This window comes from Bos grunniens, chromosome X (genome assembly GCF_055505025.1).
Source record: "Bos grunniens cultivar Pamir isolate PY7600 chromosome X, Bosgru_T2T1.0, whole genome shotgun sequence".
Lineage (NCBI taxonomy): Eukaryota > Metazoa > Chordata > Mammalia > Artiodactyla > Bovidae > Bos > Bos grunniens.
This window is the reverse complement of record NC_141194.1, coordinates 18,653,164-18,673,167: the sequence shown is the minus strand read 5'-3', so window position 1 is coordinate 18,673,167 and position 20,004 is coordinate 18,653,164. Positions and strand designations below refer to the sequence as shown.

General features: G+C 40.3%; 1 protein-coding gene across 2 annotated transcripts in view; it reads right to left on the bottom strand.

The window, feature by feature from the left end:
* The window catches only part of PHEX (phosphate regulating endopeptidase X-linked), a 213,327-nt gene that overhangs the window by 154,835 nt on the left and 38,488 nt on the right, over positions 1-20,004 (bottom strand). For both annotated transcript variants that reach the window (XM_086389324.1, XM_086389325.1), the window contains 2 exons: positions 10,805-10,891; positions 9,531-9,757 (listed from right to left, as the gene is read on the bottom strand). In XM_086389324.1, coding sequence (XP_086245450.1) covers positions 9,531-9,757; positions 10,805-10,891 — 314 coding nt within the window. The remainder of the gene's footprint in view (positions 1-9,530; positions 9,758-10,804; positions 10,892-20,004) is intronic.

Genomic DNA, 20,004 nt, shown 5'->3' with positions numbered 1-20,004 from the left:
AAGACTCTTGAGAGTCCCTTGGACTGCAAGGAGATCAAACCAGTCAATCCTAAAGGAAATCAACCCCGAATATTCACTGGAAGGACTAATGCTGAAGCTGAAGCTCCATTACTTTGGCCACCTGATATAAAGAGATGACTCATTGGAAAAGACCCTGATGCTGGAAAAGATGAAAGGCAAAAGGAGAAGGGGGTACAGAGGTTGACATGGTTAGATGGCATCACTGACTCAATGGACATGAATTTGAGCAAACTTGGAGATAGTGAAAGACAGGGAAGCCTGGAGTGCCGCAGTCCATGGGGTCGCAAAGAGTCACACACAACTTAGAGACTGAATAACAACAACAAATAAAACCTATGGTAAAAAACACATGGGAAAATCTTTGACCTGGGGTTACACAAAGAGTTCTTAGATATGACACCAAAATCAGATACATAAAAGAAAAAATAAATTGGACCTCATCATCATTAAACATTTTTGCTCTGTGAAAGACACTGTTAAGAGAATAAAAAATATAAGCTACAGATAGGGAGAAAATATCTGAAAATCACATATATGACAAAGGACTTGCATCCAGAATATATAAAGAACTCTCATAACTCAATAAGAAAACAAACTGCCCAATTTAAAACTGGAACAAAGATCTGAACAGACATTTCACCCAAGAAAATATTCAAATGGAAAATAAACTTATGAAAGGATGCTTAAAATCACTAGTCATTAGAAAATGTAAATGATACCCACAGTAAAATACCACTATACATCTACTAGAATGGCAAAAACAAAAAACAAAAACACTGATAATGTCAGGGACTTCTCTGGCAGTCCAGTGGTTAAGACATCTCGCTTCCACTACAAGGGGTATAGGTTCAATCTCTGGTTGGAGAACTAAGTTCCCCATGACTCATGGCATGGCCAAAAAAGCAAAACACTGATGATGCCAAGTACTGGTGAGGATGTGGAAAAACTAGTTCACTCCTACACTGTTGCTGGCAATGCAACATGACAGAGTCACTTTGGAAATCAGTCTGATAGCTTCTTACAAAACTGAACGTACATATGACCCAGCAATATCACTTCCCAGCCACTTACCAAAGATAAATGAAAACTTATACTCACACAGAAACCTGCATGTAACTTTATTCATTATTGCCCCAAATCTGAAACAACCCAAATGTCCTTCAGCTGGCAAATGGATAAACTGTGACACTCACCCATAAAAAGGAATGAACTACTGATACATGCAACAATATGGGCATATTTTAATCACATCCCCAAAAAAGGCAAAACTACAGGGATGGAGAAGAGGGGATGGGGAGAGTGGGTGATTACAAAAGGGCAGCACAAGGTAAATTTGGGGGAAGCAATGGGACAAACTATTGTCTGTCTTGATTATGGTGGGGATTCTGTGACTCCACGCATTTGTAAAACCTTACAGACCTGTGCTTCACAAAAAGTGAATTTAACTGTAAGTAAAATTTTAAATAAATAAAAATTTTAAAGTTCCAGAATTTCCTCTAAATTTCTGGCTGTTCTTTCTTGAGTATAAGCAACTGCCCAAAGACTGAATAAAACTGAACACGACATCAAATTTTCTACCTTAAATCTTATCCACACATTTAAAAAGTTAAGCTAATTGGGGGGAAAAGATGTTTTCATAACATCGACCTTGCCTGGGTGTATTGCTAAAAACCTCAAATTATTGTGTTCAATCTTCTTCTCTAATTGGCCCCAAACAACTAAGTCACAAGCCAGCCTAGCTTCATCATATTCCAACTCCCAATACACCACCCTTTCTTCCAAAAATTAAGTAAGCCAGGAACATGAAACACGATATTATGATTAAGATGCTTTGGCTTTCAATTAGAGTTGAACCACTTGGAGAATTTTTTGAGCTTTAGTCTCAAAGGAAAGGAAACTGTGTAGACAATATCAAGAAACCCAAAGCTTCCCTCTGATGAAATGAAGTTAAATCCATTTATTGTAAAAGTTTAGACGATTCAAGTGAAGTTACCGGACCTGTTTTAAATCTTCAGATTGCTACAGTTCCGAGGGAACCTCTTAAATATATGAAATCAATTGAATAAGGTTAGTTAACTAAAACTAGAAACAGACACACGCTTGAGGCAAAAGACTTTCTCAAGAGGCCAATATTAGGACACTGTTATTTGAGGTTTTTTAATCCATGCATTTGTAACCGATCTTAATATTGCAAGTAGAAAACAAAACACATGTTTAGGAAATCTGATACCCTGAACTGAAATATGAATTTTTCTCTCTGTCTGAAATGACACACAGGTTAGGAAACGAAACAGTAATACAAGAAACATCTCACACATTATGATGTAGTTATAGGACAAAAAAGAAAAACTTTATCTCCAGGAGAGTCTGTCCTTATCATCCCTACAGATTTTACTAAATGTTGCACAAATGCAGCCGCTGGGTGATGATCACTTTAAGTCACTGTTCTGGTAACACATACTGACACAACCTTGACCTTCCGAACACTCTTTCAGGACCACGGATATTCCAAAGTCTTTTATTGTCCCTTAAATCCTCATTCTTGCTATCTCCTTACACAAAATGAACCCAAACACATGTAGCAAGATATGTTCTGAGGAATTAATCTGCCGTCTCGTGTATTTTTGTTTTTCCTTTCTTCCATTTAAGTCTGCGGCAAATTTTGTGTCATCCTGCCACAGGGGAACTTGAGCACCATCATGTAGCTTTGAGCCGCCCCAGCTTGCCAAACCACATGTCCTCGGCATGGGAATACCCACTGGAAGAGTGCCTTTTTTCTTCACCCAAAGATACCACCCAAGAGTATGCCCACAGTGATGTGCCTTCCCAAGGCAGGTTTTTTTTTTCCCTTATCCCCATGGGTTTGTGGGATTAGAAAAGCCTAGAACATCGAGGAAAATAGCAATAGAATGTGATGGAAAAGGAAGTCTAAATGCATTGAGGGAGAAGAGTTTAGGGGTAAGAGAGAGTTCTCCCAGAGCAGAAAGACGACCTTTGAGGCAGTCAAAGAAGTCAAGAGTTTCTTATGAGCAGAGGGACCGGTCAATGTCCCTAGAAAATGGCAGGATTTGAGAGGGAGTTGGGGGCCCAGGGCCCCAGCAGCAGAGAGGCACAGCTGAAGGAGTCACAGGGGCTGGGATGGTACGTTTCTTTTCAGAAATAGATAACTGATGATCAGAGGGTCTCCAGTCCCCTAGGACAGGGGTCCCCAACCTCCAGGATCTAATGACTAATGTCTGAGGTAGAGCTAATGTAATCATAAGAGAAATAAAGTGACAATAAATGTAATAGATTTGAATCATCCCCCACTCCCGGTCCATGGGAAAACGGTCCTCCAAGAAACTGGTCCCTGGTGCCAAAAGGGTTGGGGATCACTGCCCTAGGGGAAGGCTGAGAAATGAAGCAGCTGCCAAGTGAGGACGGGCCTAGACTGGCTCACTTTCCAACTAGAAGGTGGGGTGGGAGTTCAGCGACAGAGATGAGACTGACTAACAAAAATGGCTGCTTCTTGTGCATCTGAATTTGAGATCTGAGATGTATGTTTGGCACAAAAATTGAAGAGAAACATTCCCCAAATGGTTCTGACAAGCTGCCTGATCATGATTTAAGAGAAAGGTACCTTTACTTTGCCAACAAAGGTTCATCTAGTCAAGGCTATGGTTTTTCCTATGGTCATGTATGGATGTGAGAGTTGGACTGTGAAGAAGGCTGAGCACCGAAGAATTGATGCTTTTGAACTGTGGTGTTGGAGAAGACTCTTGAGAGTCCCTTGGACGGCAAGGAGATCCAACCAGTCCATTCTGAAGGAGACCAGCCCTGGGATTTCTTTGGAAGGAATGATGCTAAAGCTGAAACTCCAGTACTTTGGCCACCCAAAAGTTGACTCATTGGAAAAGACTCTGATGCTGGGAGGGATTGGGGGCAGGAGGAGAAGGGGACAACAGAGGATGAGATGGCTGGATGGCATCACTGATTCGATGGATGTGAGTCTCAGTGAACTCCGGGAGTTTGTGATGGACAGGGAGGCCTGGCGTGCTGCGATTCATGGGGTCGCAAAGAGTCGGACACGACTGAGTGACTGATCTGGAATCTGGAATCTATGCATCTGAATTTGAGATCTGAGATGTATGTTTGGCACAAAAATTGAAGAGAAACATTCCCCAAATGGTTCTGACAAGCTGCCTGATCATGATTTAAGAGAAAGGTACCTTTTGCCACGTGCTACTGTGCACCAGTATCTGTCCTGTGAATTGTCAGCAAGTTCATCCCATTTAAATCTCACAGCCACAGTGAAAAGTAAATTCAAATCAACCTTTCATTACACCTGGGGAAAATGAGGCTGAGAGGCGAAACAGCCTGCACAGACATTCAGTGAGTAGATCACAAAGCCAAGTCTCAATCTCTTTAAACACCAAAGCCTACTCTTTTTCCCACTATGGTAGTCATTTTCAAATTACGTTCCACAAAACTTAAACAGTGCTTCATGGGCTCCAAATATTCAGTTAGATTTTTTTTTTAGAGATTTAACTACTTCTAACAAAAGCAACACTCACAAATTTTACAACATTGGCAGCCATCGATACACTAGTTTTTGTTATCAGGTTCACCGGGCTTTATGCAGATCTCAGAAGAAAGCTGTTCCTACCAATACCTAGACATATGCTTGAATTTCTAGCAGCTGTGTCATGGTTAGAAAGACTGTAGCTCTAACCTGTTAATTCAGGTGTGTGAATAGCCCCTCACACAAAACGGTATGAACAGGGATATACCTAAAGCAAACACACACTGCACTCAAATGCCAGGCCATGCTCAAACACATCAGTTTGAAAGAAGCTGCTACCTTGGCAGAGGAGAGCAGTAGTAAGCACATGAGTACCTCCTTACATTTGGAAAGTGCTATATTATTGACAGTTCAGTGTCTCTAGGATCAGTTTAACTGAATAATAAGTGTGCAAGGCAAGCTGTTAAAAATTGGTTATTGTGATCCTCTATACTCATGTTTCCCATAAGCTGGTATTCAAACTACAGGCTTGATTAGACCCAAGTTCTTTTTTTTTTTTTCTTTTCTTTTGGCATCATTGGTGATAGCTTATGCTTCCCACTGCACAGTATCAGGAGGCACACAAAAAAATCTGGTTGTCCCACTTTTAGCAATGGCCTACCATTGATATTTGCATTCATCTGATATCAGTCTGCTCTCTCCTGAATTTTCCCATCAACCATTCATCTAATAGTTTTAGCAGCCATTGACGACAGTTGCTTTGATCCTTTTATTCATCAGGGATTTTTTTAAAAGGTAATATTTAAGTTCTATTATTTCTCCTGCCTTTTAAAGCTGAGAAATCTGTATGCAGGTCAGGAAGCAACAGTTAGAACTGGACATGGGACAACAGACTGGTTCCAAATTGGGAAAGGAGTATGTCAAGGCTGTATATTGTCACCCTGCTTGTTTAACTTATATGCAGAGTACATCATGAGAAACACTGGGCTGGATGAAGCACAAGCTGGAATCAAGATTGCTGGGAGAAATATCAATAACCTCAGATATGCAGATAACACCACCCTTATGGCAGAAAGCGAAGAAAAACTAAAGAGCTTCTTGATGAAAGTGAAAGAGGAGAGTGAAAAAGTTGGCTTAAAACTCAACATTCAGAAAACTAAGATCATGGCATCTGGTCCCATCACTTCATGGCAAACAGATGGGGAAGCAATGGAAACAGTGACAGATTTTATTTTGGGAGGCTCCAAAATCACTGCAGATGGTGACTGCAGCCATGAAACTAAAAGACATTTGCTCCTTGGAAGGAAAGTTATGACCAACCTAGACAGCATATTTAAAAGCAGAGACATTACTTTGCCAACAAAGGTCCATCTGGTCAAGGCTATGGTTTTTCCAGTGGTCATGTATGGATGTGAGAGTTGGACTGTAAAGAAAGCTGAGCACTGAAGAATTGATGCTTTTGAACTGTGGTGTTGGAGACGACTCTTGAGAGTCCCCTTGGACAGCAAGGAGATCCAACCAGTCCATCCTAAAGGAAATCAGTCCTGAATATTCATTGGAAGGACTGATGCTGAAGCTGAAACTCCAATACTTTGGCCAACTGATGTGGAGAACTGACTCATTTGAAAAGACCCTGATGCTGGGAAAGATTGAAGGTGGGAGGAGAAAGGGACCACAGAGGATGAGATGGTTGGATGTCATCACTGACTCAATGGACATGAGTTTGAGCAAACTCCGGGAGTTGGTAGTGGACAGGGAGGCCTGGCGTGCTGCAGTTCATGGGATCGCGAAGAGTCAGACATGACTGAGCAACTGAACTGAAATGAATCTTGAAGTCCTATTATTTCTTCTGCCTTTTAAAGCTGTGATTCTCCTATAAACAAGAATTTTCTCTCATTAGGTATGAGGTTACCCTGAAATCAGTCAAATTTAGTATGCTGTAGATTAAAATAGATATATCAACTAAATGTGCATGTGATTCTTATTTGGAACCTGAATCAAAGACCAACTGTTAACTTTTTTAGAGGACAATCAGCAAAACTGAAAATTAACTTACTTCAAAACACCACTTAGGGTAATTATTGATAAGTATGATCCTGTTTACTTTATTATTTGGGGTTTGCTTTTTGGAAGTGCTGAATTCTCTTAGCTTTTGTTTGTCTATGAAGCTTTTGATTTGTCCTTCAAATCTGAATGATATCCTTGCTGGATAGAGTAATCTTGGTTGTATGTAGGTTTTTCCCTCTCATCACTATAAGTATATCCTGCCATTTCCTTCTGGCCTGCAGATTTCTCTTGAAAGATCAGCTGTTAGCCTTATGGGGAATCCTGTTGTGTGTTATTTGTTGCTTTTCCCTTGCTGCTTCGGAGACACAGACATTTTGGACATAGTGGGGGAAGGAGAGGGCAGGATGATATGAAAGAATAGCATTGAAACATATATATCACCATATGTAAAACAGACAGCCAGTGGAAGTTCAGTGTATAACACAGGGAACCCAAAGCCAGGGCTCTGTGACAGCCTAGAGGGGTGGGATGGGTGGGAAGTGGGAGGGAGGTTCAAGAGGGAGGGGACATATGTATACCTAATATTGATTCATGTTGATATATGGCAAAAACCATCATGATATTATAAAGTAATTATCCTCTAATTAAAAAAATAAAATACATATTTTAAAAAACACCACTTAATGTATTTGCACAATACAGGATATCACAATAATTCTGAAATTAAAACAAAAGTCTGGTTTTTTTAGGCCACATGGAATGTGAGATCCTAGTTTCCTAGCCAGGTAAACAGGTAAACTCCATACACTGGGAGCAGGGAGTCTTAACCACTGGACTGCCAGGGAAGTTACCAAGAATGACAGTCTTAAAACATGGTTTGTTGGTTGGTTTGTTTTAAGTGAGTAATCTGTCAACATGGGACAGCAGTCAATTGGGCCATCAGCATCATCATAGAGCACTGAAGAGCATGTCTTATGCTGAGAGCATTAGAATATTCTCAGCACCTTGCTGTTGTTCCATCACCCAACACAAAAATCCAGCTGTCTCTGTAGCTTAAAATTGCCTGTTGAAGAGATGGGAATTCTTTCAATGACTAAAGATTTTTTATTGAGGCAGCCATTGTCTAAATTAAAGATGGACAAACTACAGTCTGCAGGCCAGCCCACCATACAGCCATCTTCATTTATGTACATCCTGTCTATAGCTGCTTTACCACATATAACAGCAGAGGTGAACAGTTGAAACAGAGATCATTATAGCCCACACAGCCTAAAATATTTCCTATCTGATCCTTTACAGAAAAAAAGTTTGCCAGTCCCTTGGTATTACTAAAAAAATAAACTCCAGTATATAGATTTTTTAAAGTTAACTTATATCAGGAGAGAATAATATATCCTAAAATTTTTATATTTATATGATTTAGATATCAATGTACCAAATTGAACTATCATATGACCCAGCAATCCTACTCCTGGTCATATACCCAGAAAAAAAACATAATTCAAAAAGACACATGCACCCCAGTGTTCATTTCAGCACTATTTACAACAGCCAGGACATGGAAGCAACCTAAATGTCCATCAACAGAGGAATGGATCAAGAAGCTATGGTACATATATCAATGGAATATTACTCAGCCATAAAAAGGAAAGAAATTGTGCCATTTGCAGAGACGTGACTGGACCTAGAGACTGTTACACAGGGTGAAGTCAGAAAAACAAATGTCATATATTAAAGCACATACATGAAATCTAGAAAAATGGTATCTTATTTGTAAAGCAGAAATAGAGGCACAGATGTAGAGAACAAACATAATAGGGAAAGGAGGGAGGGTGGGGTGAACTGGGAGATTGGGATTGACATACATCCACTATTATGTAAAAAAACAGGTAACTGATGAGAACCTTGGAGAAGGAAATGGCAACCTACTCCAGTGTTCTTGTTTGAGAATTCCCACGGACAGAGGAACCTGGATTACAGTCCACGGGGCTACAAAGAGTCGGACACAACTGAGCAAGCACGAACAGATGAGAACCTACTGCATAGCACAGGGAACTCTACTCAGTGCTCTGTGCTGATCTAAATGGGAAGGAAATCTAGAAAACGGGATATACGCACACATACGACTGACTCACTTTGCTGTACAGCAGAAACTGACCCAGCAATGTAAAACAACTCTACTCCAATAAAGAGTATTGCTATATCATTAATATTTTCTGATTTAACAAAGAACAGAATGGGGGAGAAAATTGATGGTTCAACAAAATTTTCATTACTAAAGGAATTGTAGAAGCAAAAAAACAAAAAACAGAATCAAAAGACAAAACAATTTAAGAAGTGCTGTTTGCATTCTTGCTAAGTTCTCTGACTGATGAATCTTCTGCTGTTGGCAGTTTTCTGATGACTTCCTGACTTTGCAGCATGACTTTCCAGTGCCATACTCCACACCTCAGGGTATGTCCTTGTGGCCCATTCCTTTATGGAAGAGATGCTTACTCTCCCAACAGAAAATGCAACCAAGCACTTAGAACAAGTTTTGCCTTATCCTCTGAAAGGAAAGACAAAAGATTCAAGACTGAACTTGCCAATGAAATTTGGGGCATGTACACAAGATCTTAGTGAAAGGAAAACAAGGAACCAGAGCATGTATTCACTCCTTTGTCAGAGGAATGAGGGGAGGGGAAGAGCAGAGTTCAGAAAGTCTCAGCCCATCTCTCCCCACTAGAATTAAGGGGTCCCACACATGCTCAGGGTAGATATTTAATGGCCAGATCACAGATCACTTGAAACCCACTCACTGGCTTCTTGAAAGGCTGACATAACCAGTTTGTTCATGATTTACAATCTGCAAATCTGGCAAAGAATAGTCTAGACCTTAAGATTTAGCAGAATTTTCAACTTTGTCATTTCACTAAGGTGGTATGAGTCTTTTTCCCTGGGAAGGCAACCCAAAAGGCTAACCTTGGATTGAATAAGCATGATGAATGAGTCCTCACTGTACCTTCAAGATGTGTTCGTTGGACATCTTGTCATCAGAGGACACATATAAACGGATGAACACAGAATTGCTGTATTGGCCACGAAACGTTGCAAGGGTCTGCAGAAGGCTGAACTTTCTCTCTGACCAGACCCCTTCAGGACCAATATTGGATTCGAGCACAGGCCAGCGGAAAGGTGAGTGCCGCAGGATATGTAGTAGTGGCTTGGCATCCGCTTTTTCGATGGCTTCTGAAAGGGAGTAAGTAGGAAGGGAGACTTAGATTTGCAAACTGGATCACGAAACTAGGAAGCACATATATCTTCTCAAGAGAAAATTCCAGTAGGGCCCCAACCTAATTTTTTAGGGAGAGGTACAGTGTGTTGCCCATAACCACAGACATAGAACTACCTATGACTCCCACTTCAATGTGACTGTCTAAGCCTGATGTTCTTGCCAGGAGAGCTAACGGGGAACCTGCCTGATATTCCCAACAGTGGAAGGTGTGCTTACTATATCGACCAGAGCCAATAAGCAATTAAGCTGAGAACACTCTGCAAGACTGAGGGACAACCCTAACTAAAGGAAACTGCTCAATAAGACTAATCACTCCCCAGTAAAAATGAATTATTGCTTCACACACTTTCATTATCTTTTACTGCCCTCTTCCAGGTCACCAAACAACATCCCAAAACCTAAACAAGTTAATACATTTCCCAGAGGCACTCACCTCTTTCTGCAATAGCCTTGAGAAAGAGGACCAGGTAGAATGTCCAGTGTCTCTTTTCATTCCAATCAGACCCAAGATGCTGAGACAGGCCTAAGGTCCCCAACAAACATGCCTGTCAAGCTGATGGAGAAGCAGAAGGAGCCTGGCCTGCCTGGAAATCTGGATTTCTCTAGGCTCCAGGAGGTTCCAAAGAACACAGTAACACTCCCAAGTGCCCTCCCTCATAGGCTCCTTCTCAAACCAGATCTAGCCTCCAGATTCAGCTTTCTCTACCACATGCAGTACAGTTTGCCCTTCTGACCATACCCATGTCTCACAGACTAACTGATACCCAAAGAGTCTAAGCCATCCATAGGAATAAAATTTTCCTAGTTGATCCATCAAGCTAGCAACAGACCATTAAGACAGGGGTAGTCAAAACCCAGCCTTGGAAAAGAGCTCCTTTCTTTAAGCAACATTCTTAGTAGAATTCTTAGTAGTTCTCTTTCTCCTTAAACAATATCTTTAAACATTAATAGAGCTCTGGAAAATAAGGGTGATAAGTTATTTTATTTTCTTTATTACTCACTCTCATTCATGCAAGATGAATAAAGGATTTTGGCTTTCTGTATTGCTTCAGTGTCCCGTCTTCTACTGATTGATTTCTCCAAAAGTGCTGGGAAGGTTAAAAAAGGATTCATTAGTATCCATCCACAGGTGATGCTGAATTAGAGGTCACTTGATAATCACAGTGCCAGCCTCCAGAAAATTAAATGTAAAGACAGACAACCCTGGAAAAGATAAATCTATAAAAGATATGCAGACAGCAGAAACGATTCCAAGTTGCTGGAGATTCAAATAAAAAATAGTTAACATTCTCTTCTCCAGGGTTCTCCCACTTCCAACTGAGACTTGACCTTCTACGGGGGTTAATGTTTTCTGCCACCTACACACACACACACACACACACACACACACACACCAAACAGAATTCATTTTTTCAAGAACCAAAAATAACTGAATTCTATTCCCTGTTTCTGCACTGAGTAATATTCTCAACAGAGGCAATTTCATCAGGGTCAGTTTCTTAAGATTTCTTCACAGTCCAGCATCTCGGGGAGGTCACCTGGAAGAAATTTCTCATTAGAAGTTTTATTCAATGTTGCCTATACATGCTGTGGCCCTGGTAGATGTTGTTTAGACAGGAAATGGAGAAGCAAGAATGGAAATTGCCCCTACCCAAATCGCCTGAAAACCTGTCCATTTACACATTCAAAGTCCTGGCCATTTAAAATGAGGCCATGTATACAAAATGGTTGCCAGCATGGACGCAAGCCCACCTGGAAAAGGATTTTCTATCTATAAAATCACTGATGTTATTGTTTGAAGGTAGAAAATGACAGCTGTCACTATTTCTTTAAATAAGGAAATAGGAAAGCTAAAGACTCAATAAAAACTACCCTGCCCACAAAATAACACCTTGGATGTATTTAAGAGTATCAGTTTACCAACAAGAAGCCAAGACAAAGAATTCCCACACAGCACCATGGCACTGCCTACACAGAGCTATGTCAAATTGCAGTTGTCAGGGCATTTGGCATTTATTTCTGAAACAACTTAGCAGCCTCCAAATGATACAACAGATGCTCCTACAGTATTTTGAATAGCTTCAAGATACAATGTACAGAGCTAATCAAATTAATAAATAATAACATATTCCCTACCGCAGAAATCTACTTCTAAACTAGAAGTTCTACATTTCAAAAAATGCAACCTAGAGCTTCTGTCTAGTTTTCTGTAAACATCTATACATCAAATAAGTCCAGATAACTAGATATATTCAAATAAAATAAATTGAGCTCAATGTGGGCATTTTCAATTATTCCAACTTGTTTCTTCCTTGTGTATTATCACAGCAATAAAAGTGGGATAACTAGCCCCAAGGATAAAGGAAGCGAATTTCTTTTTTTAATAAACAGAAATCTCTAAAACTATACCTACATATATTTCTATTCAAATCAGATCATGTGCCTTTCCACCACACTGCTTCCACACTCACTGGATTGCTGGGGAGACATATTTGAAATTAAATAAACCAAATTTCATATGGAGATGTAATATTATCCTGATGTTATAAACACTCCACAGGCTGCAAACATGAATACCCTGGGGACCAAAAAAGAGCCATGACACAAAAGAACTCAAAATAGTACATATCAACCTGAGTTATGTACCCAGGGCACTCTGTGTATCACGAGAAGGGGAAAAGAGAACACATATATGTTAAGTAGGGCAATACCAAAACACTGCTGCTGCTGCTGCTGCTGCTAAGTCGCTTCAGTCGTGTCTGACTCTGTGGAACCCCATAGACGGAAGCCCACCAGGCTCCCCCGTCCCTGCGATTCTCCAGGCAAGAACACTGGAGTGGGTTGCCATTTCCTTCTCCAATGCGTGAAAGTGAAAAGTGAAAGGGAAGTCGCTCAGTCGTGTCCGACTCTTAACGACCCCATGGACTGTAGCCTACCCGGCTCCACCGTCCATGGGATTTTCCAGGCAAGAGTACTGGAGTGGGGTGCCATCACCTTCTCCGACCAAAACACTAACCGTGCACAAATATCAATAATTCTTATGTGTCAAAATTCTAGTTTCTGTACCATAATTTGGCCTTTGAAACAAATTCAGCTGCCACAGGTTCCTTGTCCTACTGTTCCCTTTTCCTCCCCTTCTCTTCAAACCCAAGCAGGCAGGAGAATGTTGATATGCAGACAGCGTTGGGACAATCAGCTGGCAGCATCCATTTTATGTATCTCTGTATTTCAATTAGTGGTAAGAAGTGTAAAATCTAGCCTGGAGAGTCATTAATGAGTAGAAAACAAAGTCTAACAAAGGCAATTATTCGGGTTATTAAAATGTCCTTAAAGAACTGAGGACTCACGGGTCACCCATATAAGGGTATTCCTATCATAGTCTGCATTGTTTCCTGGAAGATGTCTTAGTCTCCTGTCACCTCCATCTAGGTATTTCCAACAATGTTACAACAGAAAAGGAAAACTCCAGCTCATAGTGACCTAGAGTGCAACAACCCTTAGGCTTGAAAATCAGTTTCACAGTGCCTATGATGATTAAAATTTGATGTGTGTGTGTGCACGCACGCACCACGTGCACATGTGTACAGGATATTTTTTCTTCTCACTACACTCAAATAAAATTGGTTTTGTCCCCCAAAATGCAAAATAACAGACACAGTCAAGGGTTTTCAATCACAAATACACGGGTTCCAGTTGCAGCTTGCTGCTCCTTTTAGCTGGAGCTTGAGCAAGTTACTTAATCTCTCCAAGCCTCAGTTTCTTCATCTGTAAATCTGGACAAATAATAGTGTCTATCTCCTGGAGCTGCGGTGACAATCAAACACTATAATGCACAGAAAGTCCCTTCTCAATGCCACAGCACATGGTAAGTGATCGATCAACAGTGGCTTTAACAGGCTTCCAGGCTGAGTTAGCTATACACAGAATTGTAAAGTAATCAAGCTCGTTTCTAGTGCTTCCTCCATAAATGCTTTTTTGTCCTCCCTTCTCAGGATATCGGTAGCCAAAGGCCTTCTGCTAACCCAAGACACTGGCACTCCTTGCATATGACTCGTGTACAAACTAGATCTGCCCTACCAGCCAAAGCATTTCCTCTGCTTCCACAGTAGAGGCAATAGAGAGGATGTCTGAAAATATGCTGCCTGCATTCCTCATCCTCGACAGCAAGGCCTTTTCTTTCTGTAAACTTTTTCAGTGAAATTATAACATACCTACAGAAATGTGCCCCAATCATAATTTGAAGGATCTTCATGGAGTAAACACCCACATAACCAACAGTCTGACCAGAACCCCAGGAGCCCCTTGTACTCCCTTCCAGGTATTATCTCCAATCAAGACAACCAACATCTTCTTCTATGAAGTGCTTACTCAACTCTATTTCTCACATTTCTATTGGTAATCTATAAACCAGTTCCTTACTGATTTATAGAAGTTCTTTATATATTCTACACACACGAGTCCTTTGTTGAGTATTTGTACTGCAGTCTTCTTCCATCCCATAGACTTCATTTTCCTAATGGTATCAGGTAACGAGTGGAAATATTAATGCAGTCCAATGTGATCAGTGATCATTTTTTTCCATCTTGGTAAGCATGTTTTGTGTCTCATTTAAGAAATCCTTGCCTACCCTGAGGTCATGAAGATAGTACCCAGTGATTTCCTCTAGAATCTTTACTGGTTCATATTTAGATCCACAGTCCATATGGAAACTGGTTTTGCCCATACCTTTGTAATACAGGCTTGGCCTCACAGGGGAGGAATCATGAGATAATTTTCATAAAGAAGGTATTTTTGATCATTGGGCCTCAAATATTATCACAACATAAAATTGGCATTAACAATATCTGTTCTCCACTAGATCAAGTGCTGTCTGGGGCAGGAGCCTGGGTCACATTCATCTTTGAACACTGGAGCTTAGCAATTGGCACGGCTGGTGTTCAGTGTCTGCCGAGTCGAATTCCTCTCAAGCAAAGTCTGAGAGAGTTTTTTGTGCAAATGAAATGTGAGAAACTGGACTTCTCTTATTTCTTTTTATAATCAGCAATGTCCTGATTATACTAACATCCATAATCTCCTTTTCTCACATTCCAGTCCCTATATCACACAATGAGATCCAAGATTTCATCTGTGTTTTGTGAATACTGTTTTTTTGTTGTTGTTGTTTTGTGTTTTTTTTCTTTTTTTTAAATTTTATTTTATTTTTAAACTTTACATAATTGTATTAGTTTTGCCAAATATCAAAATGAATCCGCCACAGGTATACATGTGTTCCACATCCTGAACCCTCCTCCCTCCTCCTTCCCCATACCATCCCTCTGGGTCGTCCCAGTGCACTAGCCCCAAGTATCCAGTATTGTGCATCGAACCTGGACTGGCAACTCGTTTCTTACATGATATTTTACATGTTTCAATGTCATTCTCCCAAATCTTCCCACCCTCTCCCTCTCCCACAGAGTCCATAAGACTGTTCTATACATCAGTGTCTCTTTTGTTGTCTCATACACCGGGTTATTGTTACCATCTTTCTAAATTCCATATATATGCGTTAGTATACTGTATTGACGTTTTTCCTTCTGGCTTACTTCACTCTGTATAATAGGCTCCAGTTTCATCCACCTCATTAGAACTGATTCAAATGTATTCTTTTTAATGGCTGAGTAATACTCCATTGTGTATATGTACCACAGCTTTCTTATCCATTCATCTGCTGCTGGAGAGGGTGTGGAGAAAAGGGAACCCTCTTACACTGTTAGTGGGAATGCAAACTAGTACAGCCACTATGGAGAACAGTGTGGAGATTCCTTAAAAAACTGGAAATAGAACTGCCTTATGATCCAGCAATCCCACTGCTGGGCATACACACTGAGGAAACCAGAAGGGAAAGAGACACGTGTACCCCAATGTTCATCGCAGCACTGAATACTGTTTTTTAAAAAGTATTGATTTGTGGCTGTGCTGGGTCTCTGTTGCTGCTCTTGGGCTTTCTCCAGCTGCAGAGCGGGGGCCACTCTCTTGTGGAGCACGGGCTCTGGAGCATGCAGGCTTCAGCAGCTGTGGCACACAGGCTTGGTTGCCCCACCACAGCCTGTGTGATCTTCCCTGACCAGGGATCTAACCTGTGTCCCTTGCATTGGCAGGTGGGCAAATACCAGTTTTTAAGCTACCCAAGTCTTTTTTTCACCAACGGTCGTGGGTTAACCATCCACTTCCACTTTCCTTCTCTTCTATGAGGGAGGGGGGAGGGGGACACTTAGCATTCCACCTCCTTTAAGCACAGAAGCCAGATATGACTATCAATTCTACTCATTCAGTCTACTTCCGCTCAGACAGGGCATTTACTGAGAGCTCTGAAACAAGACAGCATTCCAAAGGAACAGTGATACTCCTGAGGACTTGGCAGGCCCCTGGTAAGTCGGGAGCTCAGGATAATCATGTTCAGCTCAGGCCAATCATTTGGAGTTTCTGCAATATTTAAGACTTTCCCAACTAAGACTGTTTTCAAAAACTCCACACGAACAAAGTTTTAGGCCTGTGAGCAAACACCTACCAAGAACTCTGGTGTTAAGCTGATGCCATTTAAAGATGGCTCTCAGAGCACAGGGATTCTTCACTTGATCTCAGCCAAAAGGCCAAGAAGTAATGAGCACAGGGATTCTTTCAAAACTCGCTCCTCTGTGTTCTTTCTCAGACCCTGTAATCATTTTGTGCGCCAGTTCTAAAGGGGACTCTCTGGCTATTTGCTAAGAGTTCGCTGGAGCTGTTTGCCTGATTTGCTTAATAGAAGCAGCAACTGCATTCTAAAACCTTGTCAAATTGAATTCTCAATTTCATGCAGATAAGTATTTCCCTCAGAATCCAGGGGAAGTGTCCTCTTAATTCTAGTGAGAGAAAGTACAGGAAAACTCAAAACTTTAGAAAACCAGATCTACGTTTTAAGGGAAAACGTGCCCTTCCACACCTACATAATAAACAGAATATTCTCTAGACACATCTATTTTTTTAAACCTATCATATGATGGTCTGGTTTCTCCTTTGGTGGTACTTAAAAACCACCTTTGGCTGGTCCATGGTTGAATGTCACCTCTAATCTTACTATTTTTAGTCTCTGTTGATTTTCCAGGCTACAGACTTCAATTTGGTTTCCAGGCTCCTCACTTTATTTACCGTACTGAAAAATTTCATTTTTCTAACTCACACTTCATGGGTATTAAATTCTTATGCAGTTAGACGTGGAGACTCTAAATCAGCTTGCAAAGCCTGTTGTTATTCTCATTAAAAAAATAAAATCCAAGTTAACTAAGTCATGGTCTGTGGATCCCATAACCCTCATGTTTTCACACGAATTGTGTGACACTTGACTTTGCAGTTCCTCAGCCCCATAGCCGGTCAAGCATGGGATTAACTGAGTCTGTTTGACATACTGAAAAGACAATAAGAGCTGATATTTCTCATTCTTCTGGAAAACTCCCACTCAAATGTAGGGAGAGAAGCTGTCAGAAGGCTTTCCTCTGTTCATTTTTTATGATCGTCTCATAAATGATAATTGTTGGTTGGCACTAGCTTAAGAAAAAGGGACAGAGATTATTTTAGGGGCATTAAAAACCTCTAACTCATCAATCTAAATCATGGGTTACCAAATAACATAAAAATATCCCCATTTTAGCATCAAGGACCTCTTTGACCCAGAATGAAATTAATTTTATACAACTGCCAGACACTACAGAAGTCTAACAGAAGGTAACTCTTTTATTATGTTCACTTGTAAGTGAATTTTTAAGGATTTCGCTTATCAGGGTCACACTTCAAAATAATTTAAATTAAATTTTAAAATCACTCCTTGATGGCATAGCATTACAATGAATCTGCCAACATGATATTTTAACTCAGAAAAATAGCTTTCCTATTTAGATAATTTGTATCTTAGCAGGTAATTCAATGTAAGGCCTGTGCTGAACTTAAAGAGTCATTAAAATTCATCTTCAGTTTTTTCCTATAGGACAAATATTAATTACACTTTTCCTGCCTATTTCTACCATCTTAACATTACAAGGAAAAGGCCACGTATGGTTATATACCCCCCACAGTGGTCCTTTCTGAGCAGTCCTGAGACATTCAAGGACCCTGGTGACAGTGTTCATTTATTAAGCACCTGCTCTGTGCCAGGTGTATTGTCCATGACCTCAATTAATCCCCCACCAACCCTAAACAGCATGTATCATTAACCCTAGCCTACAGGCAAGAAAACTGTAATAACTTGTCCAAGAAAACTCAGCTAGTAAAGTTAGAGCTTGGATTTGGATCCACGTCCTTGACTTTTGCTCATTTGACCAGCAGGTGCCCAGCAAAATTCTGCAAGATTCTTTCCTATGTAAGAACAAGGCCCTCAGGTGGCTAAACCGGAGGCAGTCCTCATGGACTTTCTTGACAGAGCTCTTCATCATTAATAACTGAAAGAAATGCCTTCCCAGGTTATACTGAGACTGGTTTTTGCGGCAGTGGAGTGTGTCTGTACTGAGCCACCTACCCACTTTGCTCTGTAACCCTATTTGAGACCAGGGACACATACTCCTGAGGCTCCTAGTCAGAGGTAGGAGGCCTCGTGAGGTTTGATTAAAACAAATTAGCTGGTCCCTAAAGCTTAACTTCACATTATGTCCTAGTACAAATCAGTGGTTTCCAAACTTGAGCATGCATCAGTATCATGAGAAGGGCTTCTTTTTGTTTTTATTGGAGTATAGTTGATTTACATTATGTTAGTTTATGGTCTATAGCAAAGTGATACAGGTATACATATATATATATATATATTCTCTTTCATATTATCTTTCATTATGTTTGATTATAGTATATTGAATATAGTTCCTTGTGTTATACAGTTGCACCTAGTTGTTAATCTATTTTATATATAGTAATTTGTATCTGCTAATCCTAACCTCCTAATTTATCCCTCCCCCCACCTCTGATTTATGTCAGAGCATCATTGGCCTATTTTCTTTCCTAGGAGTTCCATGGTGTCACTTCTTATATTTCAGTTTTTAAACCATTTTGAATTTATTTTTGTGTATGGTGAGAGGTTATGCTCTTACTTTATTGGTATACATGTGTCTGTCCAGCTTTCCCAACACCACTTGCTAAAGAGACTATCTTTTATCCATTGTATAGTCTTGCCTCCTTTGTTGAAGATTGAATGTAAATGCATAGGTTTATTTCTGGGCTCTCTATTTTGTCCCATTGATCCACATATCTGTGTTTGTGTCAATACCACACGGTTTTGATTACCATTACTTTGTAGTATTATTTGAAGTCTGGGAAAGTTATGCCTCCAGCTTTCTTCTTTTTCCTCAGGATTGCTTTGGCAAATTTGGGTTTTTTATGGTTCCATATATATTGTAAGATTATTTGTTCTAGTTATATGAAAAATGTCATGGGTAATGTGATAGGTAATTTTCACTCATTTCCCATGCTGGTAAGGTTATGCTCAAAATCCTTCAAGCTAGGCTTCAGCAGTACTTGAATCGAGAACTTCCAGATGTAGAAGCTGAATTTAGAAAAGGCAGAAGAACCAGATATCAAATTGCCAACACTTGTTGGATCATTGAGAAAGCAAGAGAATTCTAGAAAAACATCTACTTCTGTTTCATTGACTATGTGAAAGGCTTTGACTGTGTGGATCACAACAAACTGTGGAAAGTTCTTAAAGAGATGTGAATACCAGACCACCTTACCTACCTTCTGAGAAACCTATATGCAGGTCAAGAAGCAACAGTCAGAACCGGTCATGGAACAACGGACTGGTTCCAAATTGGGAAAGGAGTATATCAAGGCTGTATATTGTCACCCTGCTTATTTAACTTATATGCAGAGTACATCATGCAAAATCCTGAGCTGGATGAGTTACAAGCTGGAATCAAGATTGCCAGGAGAAATATCAACAACCTCAAATATACAGATGATACCACTCTAATGGCAGAAAATGAAGAGTAACTAAAGACCCTCTTGATGAGGGTGAAAGAGGAGAGTGAAAAACCTGGCTTAAAACTCAACATTCAAAAAACTAAGATCATGGCATCTGGTCCCATCACTTTATGGCAAATAGAAGGGGAAAAAGTGGAAGCAGTGACACATTTTTTTTTAGGGGGCTCCAAAATCACTGCAGATGGTGACTGCAGCCATGAAATTAAGACACTTGCTTCTCAGAAGG